The 20,559-nt window shown below is 40.3% G+C and overlaps 1 protein-coding gene across 9 annotated transcripts in view; it reads left to right on the forward strand.

The window, feature by feature from the left end:
• Positions 1-212: 212 nt before the first annotated feature.
• The window catches only part of EPHA7 (EPH receptor A7), a 181,353-nt gene continuing 161,006 nt past the window's right edge, over positions 213-20,559 (forward strand). For 4 of the 9 annotated variants that reach the window (XM_071741307.1, XM_071741308.1, XM_071741309.1 and 1 more), the window contains exons 1-3: positions 1,025-1,262; positions 5,669-5,733; positions 10,092-10,761. In XM_071741307.1, the coding sequence (XP_071597408.1) occupies positions 1,166-1,262; positions 5,669-5,733; positions 10,092-10,761 (832 nt within the window). In that variant the 5' untranslated portion in view covers positions 1,025-1,165. Of the gene's footprint in view, positions 1,263-5,668; positions 5,734-10,091; positions 10,762-16,651; positions 16,909-20,559 lie in introns of those variants that run through there. The other 5 variants (XM_071741311.1, XM_071741305.1, XM_071741306.1 and 2 more) reach the window with 5 other exon arrangements.

Raw genomic sequence — 20,559 nt, forward strand, 5'->3', positions numbered from 1 at the left:
GTTTTTCTTGGTTTTGGGTTTTTTTTATTCTTTTTCTTCCCGCCCCCCCCCCCCCCCCTTTTCTTTCTTTTTTCCTCCCTCCGTCTCCTATTTAAATTCTTTGTGAACGGATTACCCTCGCTTCAGGTTACACCTGACGAGGACTGAGGGAAAGCAATCTCCCCTTCCTTCCCAAAGTAAGACCTGTATTGTCATTAACCTGTTCTTCGTAGCTGGGGAACATCGGAGGCAGGGGGACAAAAATACCCAATAAAACAAAGGGAATGGAGCGCGGCTGATGTCAAACTCGAGGAGCCTGCCTTTTGGCAGGGGAGTGTCTCGGGGCACCATCCCGCAGCTCCTGCTGAAGTTTCCCTCTCCGTGGCCGCAGCCCACGGTGCGCGCTCAGCACGGCCAGAGCGGAGCTCCGCGCCGGAGGCAGCACCACGCCCCGCCGCCGCCGGATCGAGCTGGGCCCCGGCCGGGACCCTTCGCTGCCCACCCCGGCAGCCGCGGCACGGGGCGAGCAGACGGAACACCAGGGCCGGACCGACCACCCTGCCCACTCGGAGCACACGCCGCCCGGCTGGCCGGCCGCCTCAAGGTGTGCAGCCCAGCCGCCGCAAAGTGTGCATCCCGGGACCGGCTCCCCGCTCTCGGGTCGACCCCTCTGTCCCGCCGCCGTCGCCCCGCGTACAACCCGCGGCTCCCCACCACCGGCGGCAACCCGACACCGCCGCAATCTCATTGGGCGGCACCGAGCACCCCGCCCCCCCCGGGCGCGACGACTCAGGCTCCGGCTCGGCCCGCCGGGCGCCGAAGATCGCTGTTGGTTGGTGGAGAGCGGCCGTCAGTCAGGTTGAAGGACAGGGCGCCCGGCCCCTGCGGTCCCGCCCCCTCGTCCTAATTGATATTATCGGAGCGCAGCGCGGGCGGCTCGGCTGCAGTCGGGGCTGGCGGGCGGCTGGCCCGGTGCGGGAGCCGAGCAGCATCGCGGAGGAGGAGGCGGAGGAGGAGGAGGAGAAAGGCAGCCGGGAGGGAGGGAGCGAGAGAGAGAGCGAGCGAGCGCCGAGCCAGAGACTAGCAGAGCAAATTCTCCACCGTCCTCTAGCACCCACCAAGCGGCGGCAGCGGCAGTGTCTAGAAATATATAGCTAGAAATATAAATTCACCCCGCTCCTGCACCATGGTTTTCCAAAGTAGGCTCCCTTCTTGGATTATTTTGTGCTCCATCTGGCTGTTCCGCTTTGCACACACGGGGGAAGCACAGGCTGCAAAAGAAGGTAAGGTGATGCGGAAAAACAAAAGTTTGGGCTTATTTATTGCTTTTGCACACGAAGTCTGTGGTGGCTGAGCGGAGAACCTGCCTGCCACCGCCAGCTGCTTTTTATTATTATTTTTTTAATTGAAGTGGGAGAGAGGAAAAAGCGAGGCATTCACTGTGGGCTGGTGGGTGTGTATGTGTGAGAGACCGGGACAACTGCTTTTGCTCTCAGGAATGAGGTTTGGGAGGCATTTGCACGTGACGAAAAGGCTCGGGGCTGGGGAGACAGCCCCCGGCCCGGGGATGCGTGCGGAGGAGCCTCACTCTCCTTTGGCAGCCTCAATCCTCCCGGGAAGGTGCAGGGAGGGCGGGTAACCTCGCTACTCGCTGAGCAAGGGCTGCAGGGGTTGACGGCCGAGTTTTAGGGCTCGGGACGTTTCGGGGGCAGGCACGGCACAGCGCAGGGTAGAGGCTACGGGGCAACCCCTTCTCCACTGCCCGTCGGGGGCCTGTGGTGCTCCGGCCCCGCGGAGCCGTGTACAGAGCGTGGGATGGAGCATCGGGGCGCAGTTTTGCACCTCCTTGCCGTGCAGATTGAGCACGCTTTGAAGTGGTACAAGGTGGTGTGTCTCTGCAACGTGTTTGCTTTCTCTCGGAATCTCTGGAAAGGAGAGGTTTAGGGACGGATGTTTTACACGATCTTGCATATCACAACAGGGCTTCCCGATTCCCATCAATCCAACACCGCTATCTGTGTAACGCGAACCCCGGACATTTGTTTCCCCCGCGCATAGAGAGAAAACAGGCACTTTTCTATCAGAGACTGATGAATGTGTATAAAATCAATTCACAAAGTCCGTCTGGGATTCTCTTTTCTCACGCTGAGAAAAAAATCCCAATGATTTAAAGGAGTGCCCTGCTCGCGTTTTGACAGCCAAAGGCGAAGGTCCGTCTCCATCTTCGGGGGGTGCGGGGTAGGGGGGGAAGGACAGGACGACAAGAGGACGATAGGAAAGGGGGAGTCAGGGGCTTTTTCGGTGTATGTGCATATGTATGCGTTTGGGGCTTCCCCCCCTCACTCAGCTGCATACGTCAATATTTTTCATCAAACCGTTGGCATGCAGTAAATACCATTTCGAGCCTGTAGCTGGAGCTTAAAAAAAATCCTTCAATTAAAATGTCCTCTGCCCTTAAGAGAAGGCGGCGATGCTGAGGTTAGAGGGGGAAAGAGGAGAGAGCTTGTCCTTAGCAGCATTTCGAAAGTTTATATAGAGGGGCTGTAAAGCACAGAGACCCCCACACGGGGAGTACTAACGCGTGGCTGTGGGGTGGAGAGCAGGGAGGCAGGCTGGAGGGTGGGTGCGGGCTGCCTGCCCTGCTCTGCCCTGCAGATTGCTCCGCTACCGGAGCTGCGCGGTTGCTTTCCGGCAGTAGTTCTCCTCGTGTTTGTGTATGTAATAACTGTATGGATGCGTATATATATTAATCTGTAGGTATGAGCGTGTGTGTCTAATGTGCGTATGTTTGGAGAAAATCAACCTAGCCAAAGGAGAGTCAGGAGGGGGCGAGCGGCAGACAGGGATTGATAGTGGCTACCTGCTTCAAGCGCAGAAACTCCAGCGGAAGAAAGAGCTACGTGAGGAAAAAAAAAAAAAAAGAAGAAGAAAAAAAAAAAGGAAAAAAAAAAAAAAAGTAACTTTGCAGCTTCATGCCCGACCTCACTGAGGGGCCTGTGGCGGCAGCAGCCCCGCGTGGTTTCCCACCGCTCCCCTCCGGGGTACGGAAAAGGGGTGGAGGTGGGCGGGGGAGAGGGCATGAGAGGGTGAAAAGTTTCCCGAGTCTCCTTTCTGTAGCTCAATAAAAGCCTCGGTGTGATGCTGTAAAGGAGCGGGGCAGGGCCCCCTCTTCCAAGCGAAGAGGTGACCGCGTTACCTGCGGAGCCCTCTGCCAGCGCTGAGGCCGGGACGCTCGGGGCGATCACAGACGCGGGGGAGCTGAGGGTCGCTCCCCCGGGTCGGGAGGAATGTCCTATCCTTCCGCCCCATGCCTACGGGACCTCGGGGCTCCGTCCCAGGACTACCGTCCAGGTCGCTCCCTCCGCATACCGGCGAATGGCGGGGGGTGTGGCGGAGACGACCGAGGTACCGGCGCTCCGCTGCTGTTTGGCCTCAGGTCCTCAGCGCGGAGGCGCGGCCTCCTGCGCGCAGCCCCGCGTAGTACCCGGTGTGGGTCCGCGGTGGCGGCTCCCGCCGAGGCCAGAGGCCGCTGCTTCCCGCCTGCCTGGGGCCCCGCTCCCACGCCTCGCCCGCCGGTTTCTCTCTTCCCTTCGCTCCCTGTTCCACCGCGACGCTGAGAGGGGCTCCGAGCGGCCCTCTGCGCCCTGGCGGAGGGAGCGCTCCGCTCCGCAGATCTCGGTGTGCTCCGCGCCCGAGAGGCTGCGGACCCTTGCGCGGCTGCGGCGGGGTGCGCGGAGCAAGGCGCCGTCACCCCTTCCCCGCGTAGCTTCCCAGCCCAGGCAGGGAGCCGCGCAGCAGCCCTTGGCTTGGAAAGCTTTACTCCAACAACTTTCGGTGCCAGGCGGAAACGCCAGGTTTCCTTTGCGAGGGGTGTTTGCGGAGCAGGGCTTTATGTTTGTTTGCTTGCTTGATGCTGCCTTTTCTTGCCTGGGATGTGTCCACCCGTTGCTATGTAATGGAGAATTGCCGAGAAATAAAAAAGCGGAATGAATTGCAGTCATGGGATATTGTTCTGGTGCTGAAACGGTTAAATTGTTCGTGTTACGGTTTTGGTTTTTTGTTTTGTTTTGTTTTGTTGTGTGTTTTGTTTTTTTTTTTTCCAGGAGTATTATAAATGTTCTTGTTTGACAAATCACCGCACACACCAGCTGCTTTTCTATAGAGTGTTACAAAGTAAAGCCCCTTGAATCCAAGCTTAATGAAATAAGCAGATAATCTTTCTAGAGAGAGGCTATCAAACTTCCTTAATTAGTAGATCTACTTTTATTACTGAAACACAGGCCTGGAAGCTACTATTTTATGTTCAGCTCGCATTCCAGATATTACTGTATGAACCTGTAAATAACTTTTTGAGTTATCTCATCTTTCCAGTAATTTACTGAAATTTAATGTTAAATTCTACTAGGAAAAAGGGCCAAAGCCAGAACTATAACCATTTCAAAAGACCAGAGAAAAGTTGCTTCAAGTTACAGCCTTAAATCGTGCATTGAAATAGCAGTACTTAAATTCTGCGTATATTTATAAATAGCCTCATAGCTAAAAATACATGGAATAGATTTAAATTAGAAATGTTACATTTTATTTAGTCAAATAGAAGTATGAAGTTAAATTTGCAGATCTGAAGAAGAAACCTTCAAAGTGTATCAAACTATAGGTATATGGTTGATCACTCTGGCTTTGACTGCTTGACTATAGGTATCAAAACAAATTATTGCACATCCCCTCCCTCCCAGACATCACAGGTTAACATTTGTACATTTGAAAGCCTTACAGAAACTTACAATTAAATATTCTGAGAGGAGCTTATAGCTATAGTTGAAACATAAGGCATACATAGAAATGTGTGTCTGGAGGCAATAAAACATCAGTAATATAACTTCCAAATATGTATTGTACACTATGCAAGAGTTTGTTTATTTGGCTGTGATTAACCACTTTCAAAGACAGAGTTACCTTTAGCTAAAAATAATCGTGATGCTATTAGAACTGATGTCTTTTTGTGTTGAAGTGTCACTGGCATTTAATGTCAGGAAGACTTAAGTAAGCCATTACCATAAAGAGAATTAGTCTGATTTTGTGTATGAAGTATCTTGTGTATGCAAAGAGTGAGGTAATTGCAAAATCATTCATTTTTTTGTATTCTTGGTTGTCATTTCTGTATAGAATTGCTGCTTTTATCACCTAAGGAACAAATTTAACTTTTTTTCTTTCACACTCAAAGATCATTGCTTTGGCAGTGCAACTCATGGTAAGATATAAAATAGCCCTGTCTAAATTTGTGTGTAAAAGTTTTGAAATGCTAGGGTATATTTGTTTGTTTTAAGCTTATTGTAGTAGGCAGAATATACAAAATGTCCTTTTTATGACAAAGAAGATAAAAGGAGCTTGCATCCTAATGTTGATCAGTAATACTTTAGAGCGCTGAGAAAAACAAGATACTTTGATTTAAGCAATTAAATTGTTAAGATAATGTATATTTGGTTATATATGGATGGTACATAATAATTTTATAATATATTTACAAGCATATGCATAGTTGCAGAAAAATTTTTAAAATTATGAAAAAAATAATTTGAACAAAAAGATCTTATTTTTATAACTTTTCAAAATTCAGGCTTTAAATTTTTTTATTATTATTCCACTTGTTACATTTAAGAAGCTATGAAAATTATTTTTATTTCTCTTTCAGTAATATTGCTGGACTCTAAAGCACAACAGACAGAGTTAGAATGGATTTCCTCTCCTCCCAATGGGGTAAGTACTCCAGGCAAAAATTAAGTCCTTAAAGATGACTTGTTACTTTATGAAAGCAATTGAAAGACTTGTTTTAAACTAAGTTGCTCCCTTATTTCTCTCAGTAATCATACCAAGTGTTTACGTCTTTTTCATTTTCAGAATGGAAAGAAGCATACCTCAGGTTACAGTGTACAAATGTACAGGAAGAGTGCCTATAAAAATTCACCTAAATGTTGTCAGTAGCTTTATGCTTTGTAATGTAATCTTTTGTGCTGTATCAGAAAGCTCTTTATATTTATAACACCATATTTTAAAATACTTTTTCCTCCTTTCTTTAGAAACAGCAGAATTACTTCTGTGTGGAAACTTACTAAAAATATGTTTTTAATTTTTGTATAGTGGGTGATCATAAACTTGTTTACGATGTTTTCTTTGTAACAGAATAGCACAGACTGAAGTGCTCTAAAGTAAAAACATTTATACTGCAGATGTGTTTGAAATGACATTCCAAACTTGAAACATCCCCAAGTCTTGAGAAGTTTGGTATCTGGAACTAAGCATGAATCATGTGGTTAAGGCCACCTCCAGCTTGGTTACAGATTAATCTCCATGAAATGTACCATTGTAAAGTACATTCTTATAAAACCCAAGAATTTTAGAAACATCAGTGTTACTGTCTTACTTATTCTATATGTGAAGCTGAGAAATGCTGCTTTCAGTCTGAATTCAAAGTGGCAAAAAACCCTCTTCCTTAAGCCCTGACGAAAAATGTTTTTGGGAAGATCTAATGCATGTATTGTTGTACTTTGGCTTCATCCTGCCTTAACTCAGTCTGACAAAACATAAATTATAAGAACGGTTCTTACCCATGGAAGCAGGTTTGCTGAATTAATTTCAACTCGCATGAACAAGGATCAGGCCCTTAATCTTCGGCCCAATCTGGAGCCAGGAAAGCGTGAAGTGTGAGGGGGGGATATAAAAGTGTAACAAATCCTTTAAATAAGAAGAATGAAAATCTGAAAGTGTCTTTCTTTAAAAGCAAGATCATAAAATCAATACAAGCATAAACTGGAAACAAGTCTAAGGACTTCAGAAGAAATGTAATGTGAGCTCAACATATATCATGGCTAATAACTTTGGCATTAGTGTTTTGCACTGATTGAAGCCTTTACCAGAGGTGTTTGAAAGATTAACTTGGTGGCAATTGTGTTAGGTTAACCTGAAGATAATGAAAGGTATGTCAACACATAACAGCGTGCTTGAAGATGAAAGTTGAGTAAAATTCAACAAATATTAAAAGACAACTTTTAGAGGTAGAAGCCAATTTCAATCAGGAATTAAAACCAAAGCACAACTAATGACCAGAACTGTATGCATGACAATGCTCATAAATCGTTGCCTGTATGTTATTATAAAAGTGCTATTTTAATAGTGTAATTCTGAAAATAAATATTTTTTTAGTGTGAATTTTCTACTGTGCAATGATGTCTTTATGGGAATAAGTGCAGAAAAATTTGAGAGAATCTACTGCATCATCATAGTACAGAATACATCAGCCAGGCACTCGTTAAATGCCTCATTCAGCTGTAAATGTTACATTTAACAATGATCTCAAACATGGCTAAGATAACTAAGAACTTAAAACACCTTACACTGAAACCAGTCAAACAGTACACATTCAGATTTTCTTGCTGTAAAAGCTAACACAGAACTGGTCACTTTAGGAAGGTTTTAGTGAAACGTGACCTTAGATGGCATAGGTGAAAGCATATCCTGATGTATATTTTTTTCTCTGCAGAAAAGCAGGTACACCTCCAATGGACTAATTGAAATAGTAGCTTACCAAATAGGTTACACAATTTAATTTCCTTTATTTTTTTAGGAAAATCATATTCCATGGCTTTTGGAAAATATGAAAAGCTAGATTTCAGCATTTAATGCTAGAGATAATCTATAGTAGGACTTCTCTGAATTTAATATTTCATGTTGTTTTCCTTGACTGTAGCATGACAATGTCTTATGTCTTAGCTAGCTGCATGTAGTAGGCTTTTGACTCCAAGTTTTGTTCTATCACAGAATATTCCCAATTATTGTGTTGTATTACAAAAAATGGCTTGATGGTGTTAAATGTAGGTTTTAATTTTGTTTGTTTTGTTTGGTGGGGTTCTTTTGTTTGTTTGGTTGGTTGGTTGGGTTTTTTTTTTACTTTCTGGATTGTTGATTTTTTGAAGGGCTGGGTGGACATTTGCTTTTATAGAGCAGTCCACATCAAAACCCAGGGAGTCAGATTCTGTGGTGAAGTGCATTAGTGTTACTTTCACTTAGGTGACTGGACATATCATTTATCTGTAATATCTCCATTGCAGAACCTTGTTTTGGTGTTTTGAGGGAGGACTGCTTACACAACATAAAAAATAAATCAAACAAAAAACCTCAAACCAAGAACACCCAACATTATCTCATGTGAAAAGGAGAATATAAAAATCAATGACATTTTAGACTTAGTGCCTTTTTTGTCACTTTGTGGGGTTTTTGATTGGTTTGGGTTTTTTTGTTTTTGTTTTGTTTGGGTTTTGTTGTTGTTGTTTCCCATTTTTATTTCTTTTTCCTTCCTCAATGTGACAGAGCCAAAAGCCCCTTTCTTCCTTTCCTCGTTAATACCGAGGCTTACAGGGGGGGGAAGAGAAATCTTACTCATTCGTATCTAATAAATCTGTTACAAAGACAGACCTTCTTCTGGTTTGAGATTAATACAATTCCATATGCAATCAGTTCAGTTAAGTTACCTTCATGAGCATTTAATAATATATATAATGTATAAAATACCATACACGTCATGTCTGCATGAACCACAGGTCTTTGAAACGGGCTTTGATATTTACAACTTCTGTGCATTTCAGCATCTGCAGCCATGATACATAACTTCTATCATCATTTCAGCCACATCTGCTTTTTCTTGGAGCAGTAGACCAACGTAAAATTATCTCATTTGCTGTCAAATAGGCTTGCAAAGTACTGTATTCTGCATGGCTTCTAGTCTGGGAAACTAGTATTTTCTATGCTTGGTTACCAGTATAAGCAGTGTAAATGGATGCTCTATCCTGCGGAGGTGCTGAGCATGCTAGTCCCACAAAGCACTTAAGCACATGCTTGCCATTAAGCTCCTAAGTACTGTCATTGATCTTAAGCGTGAGCTTAAGTGCATTATTGACACAGGGCCAAAGGGCCAAGTGCCATATAGAGAAGTCATGGTTGACTGTATCATCAGGTGAGGATAGCTCAAAAAAACCCCAAACCCTAATTTATTTTATTTGTGGTTTGTGCGGTGAGTTAAATGTTACAAGAAATGTGGAAAAAAAAAAAAAAAAAAAAAAAAAGGTGGGAGACAGATCTTGTTTTGTTACACCTGAGCAGATCCTCTTGGTTGATTTCAGTGGCAGGTTTGCTATTGCTGGAGTGCAAATTTCCACATCACCAGCAGCACTAAAAGGCTATGAGGCAGTTACCTAGTTGTTATCCTAAAGAGCAAACAACAAAAAAAATGAGGCTTTGAACCACTGAACTCTCAGTCATGTGAGCTGTCCTTAATTGTGTATGTAATCTCATAGTTCACCTGAACTCTCAACTATATGAGGTTTGCTCTGTTTAAGATGGATGCAGCCACTGAGCTCATGCTTACCTTCTTTGGTTTGTAAGTAGAACAGAAAGTGGACTTAAAAAAAAAAAAAAAAATGGGAAAACCAAAATCTTTTCTTGCTGTCAGTTTTTAAAATCTGTACATTTTCTCTTGCCTTGTCTCTCTGTGCCACTTTCATCACATAGGAGTGAAAAATCATATAATTAACAAATTTCAGGACCTGATCCCATGCTTCTCATACAACTGAAGGCTTAACAGGAAGTTTTATGTAGACAGGGTTTATGTACTGTAACACTAGGCAATTTCAGTTTCTAAGACTTCACTGATTTTAGGTTTCTGCGGAAGTGAATCTTCCTCCCTCCTTTTGGTCTTTGCTTACTCAAAACTGTTATGACCTTAATGAAGTGTGGGAGAGCCAAGAGCATAATCAGAACTTGGTATGTTGAAGAACCTTCTCTGAAGCTTCCCCTTTACAACTGTGCTCATGACATGACAGTGATTTTTAGATGTTATTTGTATGTGGGAAAGATATGGAGGGAGAAAGAGCCTGCAGCTGTGTTAATTTGCATTTTTTTCATTTGTGTCCTTAAGAGTATTTTAACAATAACCTATTTTTTATGAAGTCATACTGTAAAGAAGGAGGAGGAGACTTGAGTTGTGTGAAGCCTTTTAAAATACACAATAGTCACACATGGTGGTGTACTTGTTTTGTATTGCTAACTGTTTGTTATTGTTTCAGTGGGAAGAAATAAGTGGACTGGATGAAAACTACACTCCTATCCGAACATACCAGGTATGCCAGGTGATGGAATCAAACCAAAACAACTGGCTTCGGACTAACTGGATTGCAAAAAGCAATGCACAAAGGATTTTTGTAGAACTGAAATTCACTCTGAGGGATTGTAACAGTCTTCCTGGAGTTCTGGGGACTTGTAAAGAAACTTTTAACTTGTATTATTATGAAACAGACTACGACATTGGCAGGAATATCCGAGAAAATCAATATGTAAAAATAGACACTATTGCAGCAGATGAAAGTTTTACCCAGGGTGATCTTGGGGAGAGAAAAATGAAACTTAACACAGAGGTGAGAGAAATTGGACCTTTGTCCAAAAAAGGATTCTATCTTGCATTTCAGGATGTAGGGGCCTGTATTGCTTTGGTCTCTGTCAAAGTCTACTACAAGAAGTGCTGGTCCATCATTGAGAACTTAGCTATTTTTCCTGACACAGTGACTGGCTCAGAGTTTTCCTCTTTAGTTGAAGTACGAGGAACTTGTGTCAGCAGTGCAGAGGAGGAGGCGGAGAACTCGCCGAAGATGCACTGCAGCGCCGAGGGAGAGTGGTTAGTGCCTATTGGAAAATGTATCTGCAAGGCAGGATACCAGCAAAAAGGAGACACGTGTGAACGTAAGTAAATATAAAACTTGTTGCAATATATACATTACAGTTCATGTTCCACCAGTGTGGGTTTTTTTGTTTGCTTTCTTTTTTTAATCTTTTTTTTTTTTTTTAAATTGTTTCTTTCAAGAGAAATACATCCTCAGCCTGCTTTTAAAATTTCTGAATCTTTAATCTGTAAACTTCACACTGGCTAATCCAAAGCATTTAGCTCTTCTGGATGTGGAAATCAGCAGTTACGTACTGCATTTTAAAATTTAAACAAGGAAATTTAAAGTTGTATGAAGTACAAATATAGATTCAGGATTAACATTTAAAACCGGTTAAGGTTATGTTTCTTGTACCTCTTGCTGAGCAAGTCATACCAATCATAGAACATTGTATTAATAGTCTCTTATGAGTAGCTAAACAGTTTGTTCTTTCACATCGTTTGTGACAGGATTATAAGGAAACTAAAACTGAGGAAGAATGAGTTGTGGTTGGTAATGGAAAGAATATATACACGGTGAAACCTGAGGGTAGAGATTTGTGTCGTAAGTGCATACAAATTCACAACAAAGAGTACAGTTTTGGATCCTTCAAACAGAATATCAAATTTCAAGACAAAAGTATGTTTTCCTTTCTACAATATCTTTTTGCATAAAACTAATTCTAAATTTCTGGCTTGCCATGGAATCATTGTGATTAATTTAAAATACTAGCAAGTCAGGGACTACTGAGTTGTACTGTCTGGCTCAGACTGGTTCAGTTACCCATCTCTGTGGAGTAATACTTATCCTTACCTTTGCTGTCACTGGGGCTACATGTGGAAGATGCTTCTTTTTAGTGTGAGAAAGGATATTTCATTGTATTTGCTTACAGTCAAGTTAAGAGAACAGGCAGTTTGTTTGAAGACAGGTATTTTTACAAGGTCGATTAATTTTGTCATAAGATGACATAAGGAGTTATGTATCACCATATTTTTCCTGTAAGACAGGCAGACATTTGCTGGTAAAAAATGTTATCAAAGAGTGGAAAAAAATCCCACAAATCTGTGAAGAGGAGAAACCTACAGAATCTCAAAAACAAAGCTGGCAGCAGTCACTGAGTCTGAGAAGTCTGTGTGAGGATTTCAAAATCCCCTAAAGAACATTGAGTATCCTAGAAGAAAAATTAATATATCTCATTATTAATAATTTGTCCTCAGAAAAAAAGCAGATTGTGTTCTTGATGTGTTTTTATGAGGAAATTTGGTACAAAGTGAAGAGAGTGGAGTTGATCTCATGCTTTTGTAGCCTTGCACAAATCTTTCATTGTTCTATTGGGAAGGAATGAGAGCTCATATGCTGCAGAGGGTGATTTCATCAGGAGTAACTCTAATATGAATAACTGCCCCCACAAAAGCATTCAATAGGTCGAATTAAAGCTCTGTTAAAAATATTAAGCACTGTGTCCCACAGAAGTCTGTTTTTAGGTTTTTGAATGTTTCTTTTGGAGCAGCTGACTTTTCTTCTCTCCTTAGTTAATTTGCTTTTGATTACACACCTAGCCATGGTTGATTTAATTAATATACTAATTTTTTTTAACTTCCAATAAAGTAGAGAGAGTATCCAAAGAAGAAAGTAGTGTGTGTTGGGAAGTGGGTGGGGGACAGGAGCTGAGTCAGTGTGCAGGGGGATGGACAGAGAAGCAAATGGTGTTTGGTAACAGGAATTCTAGTAACCTGTTTATTAAACAGGCTTCTTAATTTCTAACCATGCTGATGTTGACAAAAGAATTAAATGATAACTTGTACTCAAGTTACTCAAGCATGCTCATTTGCAAGAATGCTTCTCATTTTTTGGCTTTCTTCCAAAGCAATCACTAAGAGAACGCACTACTCTGGAAACAGTCCAGCGGATCATTTATTTCTCCTCATGTATTTTTCCTCTTTTTCAGTGAGCCCGTTCAAGAGTTTCAAAATAAACTTTGGCTCCATATTGAAGCAAGTTAACATTTTTGAGAGGGGAAAAGATGGGAGGCAGGCGCTCTCCAGAAGCGTGCTGCTGGCAGCTGCCGGTCAGAACGATCTGGGTGAATGTGGCAGGCAATAGTAATTGCTGTCTGTGATAGTTGTTAGCCATGTCTGTGCTGGGGGATGTTATTAAGTATGATCAACTATGTAGTGACCGATAATACAGCTGGCACACTGATACAGCGTCTGTTTTTTGTGACAGATATTGAGAGAAACTTATCTGAACATTGACACTAATGCAACTGGGTATCTGCTACTGTCAAGCTGTGTAACAGATCAAGCAGAAGCAAGCTGGCTTGTGCTTCCTTAACCCAGAGCTTTTATAGCCCTGTCTGAGGGCTCACTTCTGCAAATACTTTGTACCTGGCACGCTGTGTGACTTCTTTGGGACTGCTCATGGCAGAATGCATTGTGCTCTGTCAGGATGGGCAGAGAAGCCTGTGATTCCTTTCTCACACTTGCTATAGCTCAGCTGAATTAACACAATAGGAAGGTCCTTTAAAGATGCAGAATAATACCTTTCCTGGCTGTGTGGTAGCAAAGGTAGGAGTAGATGGCCACATTGTAGTTCCGAATATTGCTTCAGCTGGTAACTCACTGGGGATTTTGATTTGTGTTACACTGGCTTGGCTGGCTGGCTGTGATTGAAGAATGTGTGGCTTTTGCATACAGCTTCTCTCTTCTGTGGTATTTATTGAGTTCAGATACTAAAACAGCTGACTTTTGATTTATACACAACTATGCATTGGATGTGCTTCTAGAAGATTATGATTTTTTTTTGTTATTGTTGCATGAATGTGAGTAGTAGTGCTAGGAAGGATGAGGAAGAAAACATTCACAAATGGTGTAACACACAGCCTGGAAACTGAGCTCCCAAGTGTGTTTCCTCTTCAGTGCTGGATCTTCTAAGCTGAATTAATGTGGTTTGGGTTTTTTTTGGTTGCACACTGATAACTTCTCCTTACAGGTGTGCCAAGAAGTCCGTGCCACCTTGATGACCTGCCATGATAATGCATATATAAGAGAGGCAAATTCCAGAATGACATAGTTGTCAGTTAAAGAAAATCTTAAAGCTGGGTGAAAAAAAACCCATGAGAAAACTAGATAAGCCTTTGAACTCTGAATGGCAGATTCAGTGCTGTTTGCATGTCTGCTGGTATGTGGCACTAGACTTAGGTGGGGAAGTTGTACATTTTAAAGGACTGCTTGGAAAGGTACTGAGTAATCATACCAGACTGGTACATGGAAATACTCAGTTCTTCCAACACTGCACATTGTATCTCTTCCGACAAAAACCCAAACCCAACCACAAAAGCACAATAAAATTCTCACTGGCTGTAGTGGGCTTCCAAGAGGTCTCACTCTGGTATTTTTTTTCTCACTGTGGAGTCCAGTCAATATGCTGTGTATGTAAGGACCACGCTGTGATCAGTGGTTGGTATTCGAAACACAAATAATTATTTTAGAACATGTAGTGTAATGTATTTTCCATCTGTTTCAAGTTAGTTGGAGGTGGAGAGGAAGCAAATTACGTCTATTCAATTGGAGCAGTGGAATGATATTTCAGAAGGTAGGAAGCATCCCTTAATGTGACTGAACTGAGAAATTAAATAGATGATTTGGCACAAAGTCAAATAATTCAGATTTCTAGGGAAAGCCAAATGGGTGCATTTTACTGTTAAATATTTTATAGTGCCATGTGCATTAACAGTTGTTTTATTGGTCCCAAAATAAGGAAAGGATTATAGTTATTTGTACAATTTGTCTTGGTGTGGAAAAAAGGGAGATACAGGCTTTTCTTTCCAAACTTTGTCATGTGTTATATACTGTGCCAGACTTCAAGTGTCTGTTCATTATCTTTTTTTTTTGTTTTGTTGTTGTTGTTGTTTTGGGTTTTTTTGTTTGTTTGGGGTGTTTTTTTGGTTTTTTTGTTTTTTTCTGTTCTTGGGACTAACTTATATCTCATGACTTTCTGAAATATTATGTGATAACAGAACCAGAAACCAGACTGGCCTTATTCATACCACATTTGTGGTAAAGTATGAGTGATCGTGGTTTTTTCTTTATTTCATTATTTATTTTTTGTTTGTTTGTTTGATTTGTTTTTTTAGTATTACTCCAGGGGCTGATGAGCTGCAAGTTTACTAGTAGTGAGCAATGAATAAAAGGAGGAAGATGAATACATTTTCATTAGAAAAATGGTACCATGCTTCTAAAAAGCTCAAGGTGCACATATTGTGAACCGGGTATAGAGTTAACTCGGGTAGTGGGTGACTTACAGCTTGAGTAACCTATGCTGATATTTCTGCATTTTCAACTTGAAAATGTTTTGCATTGTGAAGAAGAGGAAAAATGGTAGAAAACTTTCTCAATGGCATTTTTATCAGTAAGAGTCTAAAGATTTTCTTTTTTGAAGAAGAGTTACCTGTCTTTCATTTGCCTCTGAAATTACTCTAGGGAAGAGAATGTAATTATTCTCAGCAAATTGAACCAGCTCAGAGAATGAGGATATCTGAGTCCTGTAGTTCTCTCTTTTTCTCTGAAGGCAGTGAAAGTTCAACAGGAGAGTGTCTTCCTCCCTTCCTTTTTATCCCCTAAAATATTAAATAATTTATCTCTTCCTTTTTAAAGAAAGGCCATATGATCTGATATTGGGTCCCAGATATAGCTACCTAGGAAGTATTGGATTTAAAATAAATAAATAAATCATGTAAATATCTTTCCAAAGATCCTAGCAGTGTTCAGAAAAATGTACTAGATACTTTTAAGAGACCGTAAGACCTTCTAGCTAGAGGGTCAAGAATACTGAAGGACTTTCTGGCATGAAATGCAGAGCTGTGGTTTCTGCTCCTTTGGAGTTTCTAGAAAGCTGTTTGTCCTGGCTGTCTTTCATCCTGGAGTCTTCTGACTGCCCTTTTGTCAGAGAGATGTGGTAGAAAGATGAGTTTTCTTGATATATCTTTCTTTCAGAACAATCTAGTGATCATGAAGAAGATCACTTTCACAACCCTATCAATCTCTGTAGCTCATTTGGGTTTCTTTGACCTACTTTGTTCATATTCTTCAGGCTTTGGGAGGTGTAACAGAGAAGAGCAGGAGAAAGGAGCTATGTCTACAGTGAAACATATCCTCTTTAAAGAGTTGTTTCCAAATTAAATCATGCATTATGGCTTGTGTTCTTAGTGGCCAGGGAAAACTATCTCCTGAAGAAACTGCTTCATAGCATTTGTTCACAGTCTGTGAACAACTCTGTGCTGCCTTTTGACACTAAGGTACAATTTTTTTTTTGTTTTGTTTTGTTTTGTTTTTTTGTTTTTGGTAGTGTTCCTTTGTCCAAAGTGTCTGCATTAGTTTGATTAGTGTGACTATAGGCCAAAACCTATTATAGATTTGGTGATAACAGAATCCTCTCTCAAGTGTGACATAAAGGTATTTGAGAAGTGAGGTGAAACTAAGTTGAAGGGATCTGGTTGAGCTGTTTGAAACCAGGTAGTTCTCATCCATAATGCCACCAGAATGATCCCTAAAATGAATTAACTGCAGAGCTAATGACATGTTTAGTTACCAGTGAACCAGCTGTTTTTCTCTAGTGGAGCTGACAAGAGTAAAATAACACATGCAGGTGGGTATTGGGAGCCCAGATCCTAGAACTGATACTGTTGGATGGTATAGTTGAATGTAGAGTTCTTTCCCTTCTCCAGACTCTCTTCTTCCCTCCACTCTTACTGCCACCCCATTCCTCTTCCCAGATTCTGTTGTCTTCAGGAATTTTAATTTTTTGCTTTGCTAGAACATTGCTGAATATTGCTTCCTTAAACTACATTTGTTTGGTTAGGGTTTGTTTTTTTTGTTTTATTTTTTGTTTGTGGTTTTTTGTTTTTTTTTTTTATTTTCCTTATTTTTCAGATTCACTGCTGTGCACAGATTTTGAAATCAAAACAAAGCCAGCAATGAAAACTAACAGGATCCCAGTAATTTCTCCTTTAGTTACAGAGGAAGTGCTAAAGCTGTCTTTTTACGGGTCTGGGATGCCACTGCTGAATTAGCTACAGTTGCTCAACAGCTGGGCTGTTAACTCCTTAGCCATAAAGTCTATCTTCTGTTTATTCTAAATGAAGCTTTAGTTGGTATTTAGAAATGGAATCTCATCATGTGAAGTCTTTTGCCCAAAACGGTGATCTTGCTTCTGAAACAAACTTTTCTGTCCAGGAATTTTCTGTGAAAAGTGAAAAAGGCATGTAATATCTTTGTATAATTTTCTAAGTATAAAAGGTTTTCCTAGATTTCCCATGGTTTCTGTTAAGCTCTGTGAAATAAGCTGCTAAAAATACACTCAAATGTTCTTTCATTTCTGAGAACAAATGGGAAAGTGACACATAATTCTTGTTAGGGGAATCTCAAGTGTACATCCATTCCATGCAATATGACTTATCTTTTTAAGAAAAAACAAAACAAAACATAACAAGAAAAAGCCACCTTCCAGCCAGAAAACAAGGTTCCAGGAACTGAAAAAATGAGTTAATAGGTTACAGAGAAATTAAAAGTAGAGATCATTTAGTGGAAGAAATTATTATAGAAAAGAGAGGAACGTTTCAAGTGTTTAATCTACTTCGTGTATCTGCAAGACCATCTACACTATGCATGGTGAAATGCAGTTCAGTCTGGTTCAAAATATAAATTGTTCTCTGAAAACAAGAGCCTTAAATAAAGCTGTAAAATGGAGGTTTTTATTTGAGGAGTGTGACATACAGAGAGATCCATGTTTGGAACTGATATTGAAAGAAAATTAAGATACTTTGAGCAAAATGTTAGGTTTTGAACACTGCTGCATCCCAAACTTCCTCTGTTATCATTCAAATATTTGCCCTCCATACTCCCAGCAGTTCATATCTATTAAGCAGTACTAAATCTGTAAGAATATCTTGCTGTTTTTACTTGGGAATCTGTGGAGACAGTTTTCTCTATATGTGGGTGTTCATTTAATAACATGCTTATTACCACTTGAACTACAGTATAAAAATTAATTGTTGCTTCTTGACTTCTCCGTGTTAATCTTTGTCTTTCCCCTGTACTGTGTAAGCTCTGTCTGAAGTGCTAATTTAGTTATTAAAAACAATATGCTGAACAGAGCTTGTGGATTAACACTTTTGAAATTGAAAACAAATAAAACATTTTCAAATTAATATCTACAAAACAAAATGAATAAGGTGTACTCATTACATATACTTTGCTTACATCATGATTTTATTATTCCCCTCTCTCCTTAGAAATATTACAAATACTTCTCTGTTAATAAAAACTTAAAGTTGTAACCAATTTAAGAATAAAAGAACTTGTAAGGGGGTTTCTTGATAGAATTAGAAAAGTATGTTTAGGGTATTTATTAAAATGTAGTTCACATGACAGGAAAAATATTTAAAAGTTTTCTACTTTAAACCTTTGTAGAATATTGTGGCATCAAGCAGAAAAAGAAAAAAAAAACCCAAATACAACCAGAAAGTTAAATTCAGCATTACTCCTCTTTCATTTAATGAAAAGTAACTTCCCTTTACAGGATGATTCATGTAATTTCTTCCATAATCTTGCATTATTGAGAAAACAGCAGCAATAGCAAATAAATATAAGACATTTTTGATGAACAGTTATCTCCCAACTTAGAGAAGCTTTTATGCCTGTGCACTTCATAATCTTTCTCTTGCCTTTATCTGTCACAGTGAATTCTCTTGTCCCTACTATTAGTGAAAAATAGGTTTTATATAAAAGTGAGTACAATCTTAGTTTCTTTTCTATGGGAATCTCGTATTACATTTCTTGTTCTCAGACCCATCAGCATTATGTCTGGTCTCTTGGGTGAAGGAGTATGCATTCTTGTGTACTTTTCCATTAGTGGCTGTTTCCAACTTCATCAAGTGTTACAGATAAATACAACATTGCAAGCATGATGGAAAGTGTTCAGTATCTAATACTTTTTTCCTTATTTGTATTTTTTTTGCCATGAAGAAGCTACTTTCTTTTTAGGAGAAAATATCTAGGATGCTATATGCATCTTTAGGCAATTTTGCTTAAATTAAGCTAATTTTTAAATATAATTCAGAGTAGCAAAACCAACCAAGAATAAACATTGTGTGAGATAAGAAGTGGGCTGAATTATTATACTTCTAGAGTTCTGATCCTGTCAATGCATGTACCTGTATAACTTTATTTAGCTGGGTGGCCCAGCTGCCTATCCTAGGAAGTATACAGTTGCTCACATCTGTAAGAAACATTAGGTTTTTACCGAAGGTAAATTGATACTTTAACTTCTTAATTTCTGTGGTTTGGTTACATGTGATTCTTGACAAGATACAGTTCTCCTGCAATAATATCAAGTATTTTTGTAATAAAATTATTAGCATTTTCTGACACCTGACATACCTCCTGTGTGTGAGTTATGGGTAAAAAGAAAGTGCATGATTAAGAATTATAATTACTGTTATTTTGCAATATATTTCATATACATAAATGCAGGGGTCATTTCTTGCTCTAACTGTAAAATAAGTTAGAGGTTAAATTTTGAGAAGCTAGTGCTTGCTTGTTGGCTACTGTTTTGTTTTTGCTTTGAACAAAAAAATTCTGATAGGATGTTTTACCATAAATAAACCTGCTGTAGAAAGTGTAAAAATGGGGCTCTTCCTTTTCAGTAAACAAATTACAACTATTTAAGAAAGTAATGCCTAACACAGAAAACTGTCTGTAGGACTGTGGGCTAGGGCATCATCCCTGGAATTTAATGGCAAGAATCCTGTTAACTTGATGACAGTAACATCCTATTACCCCTTGCCCTTAATAGAACTTTTCTGAAATGACCATGCATATGATTTTTTCTTGTCTTATGACATGTGCATATTTTTCTGACCCTCTGTGTAGACGAGAGGAAGAATGTCAGAGTTCTCCATCCACTTCTGACAGACAGTCAATTTAAAAATCAGGAGCTGTCTGGAGCTTGGATTAATTACCTGAGCCATTCCACCTGAAAATAGCCTGTGGCCTCCGACTTTCCAAATCCCTCAATTTCTCAGATTATTAGCTAGTGTCTATTTATAGTAATAGTTTCTTTTGAACTTCCTGAATGAATATTTTTTTTTTACGTTGAAGTTTTGTATGGATAGGTTTTCAGAACAAATAAAACATTTCATGAATGTCTAAGTGTTGCCTGTTTAAATAAATATATTTGTGTCCACAGAGGGACATTGTTGGTGTTAAGAATCTCATTTAATCTCTTGAGCTCTCATTTAATCTTTGAGCTCTTGCTTAGCTACCATGAAAATGCTTGAAGAAAGTTGGCAGTTGAGATTCTATGAGTATAGTTTATTGTATTCCTAAAAGTTTGGCAGTCTGTGTGCCAAACAGCCCAGCTCTGTTGGTGCTGGAACAAATTACATGTTCAAAACTTTGTCTGTGGAACATGGTCCGAGTGGGCAACATGTTGCTGAGATCACATATACATGATCTCATTCAACTTAAGTTTTCCAGACTTAGGTCAATTATTTTTCTTGCTGTGGAGAATGTGAAGTTGGATCTCTTGCTACAAGCAGGCCATGCCAATTAACCAACATGCAGCCAGTCTTAAAAGGTTTTACTGGCCCCTGCTGAAACTTGTTCTTCCCACAGTCTAGCAGTTACAATCATTCATCTGGAGTGAGGGGTTTCAGTCTCTTAGCTTCTGAGCTTTCTTTTATATATATACACATATACAATACATGCACACATATATATAATGTGTCTATGGGTGGAACATGTCCAGAGGAGAGCCACAAAAATGATGAGAGGGCAGG

This window comes from Heliangelus exortis, chromosome 3 (assembly GCF_036169615.1).
Source record: "Heliangelus exortis chromosome 3, bHelExo1.hap1, whole genome shotgun sequence".
In the NCBI taxonomy this organism is placed as follows: Eukaryota; Metazoa; Chordata; class Aves; order Apodiformes; family Trochilidae; genus Heliangelus; species Heliangelus exortis.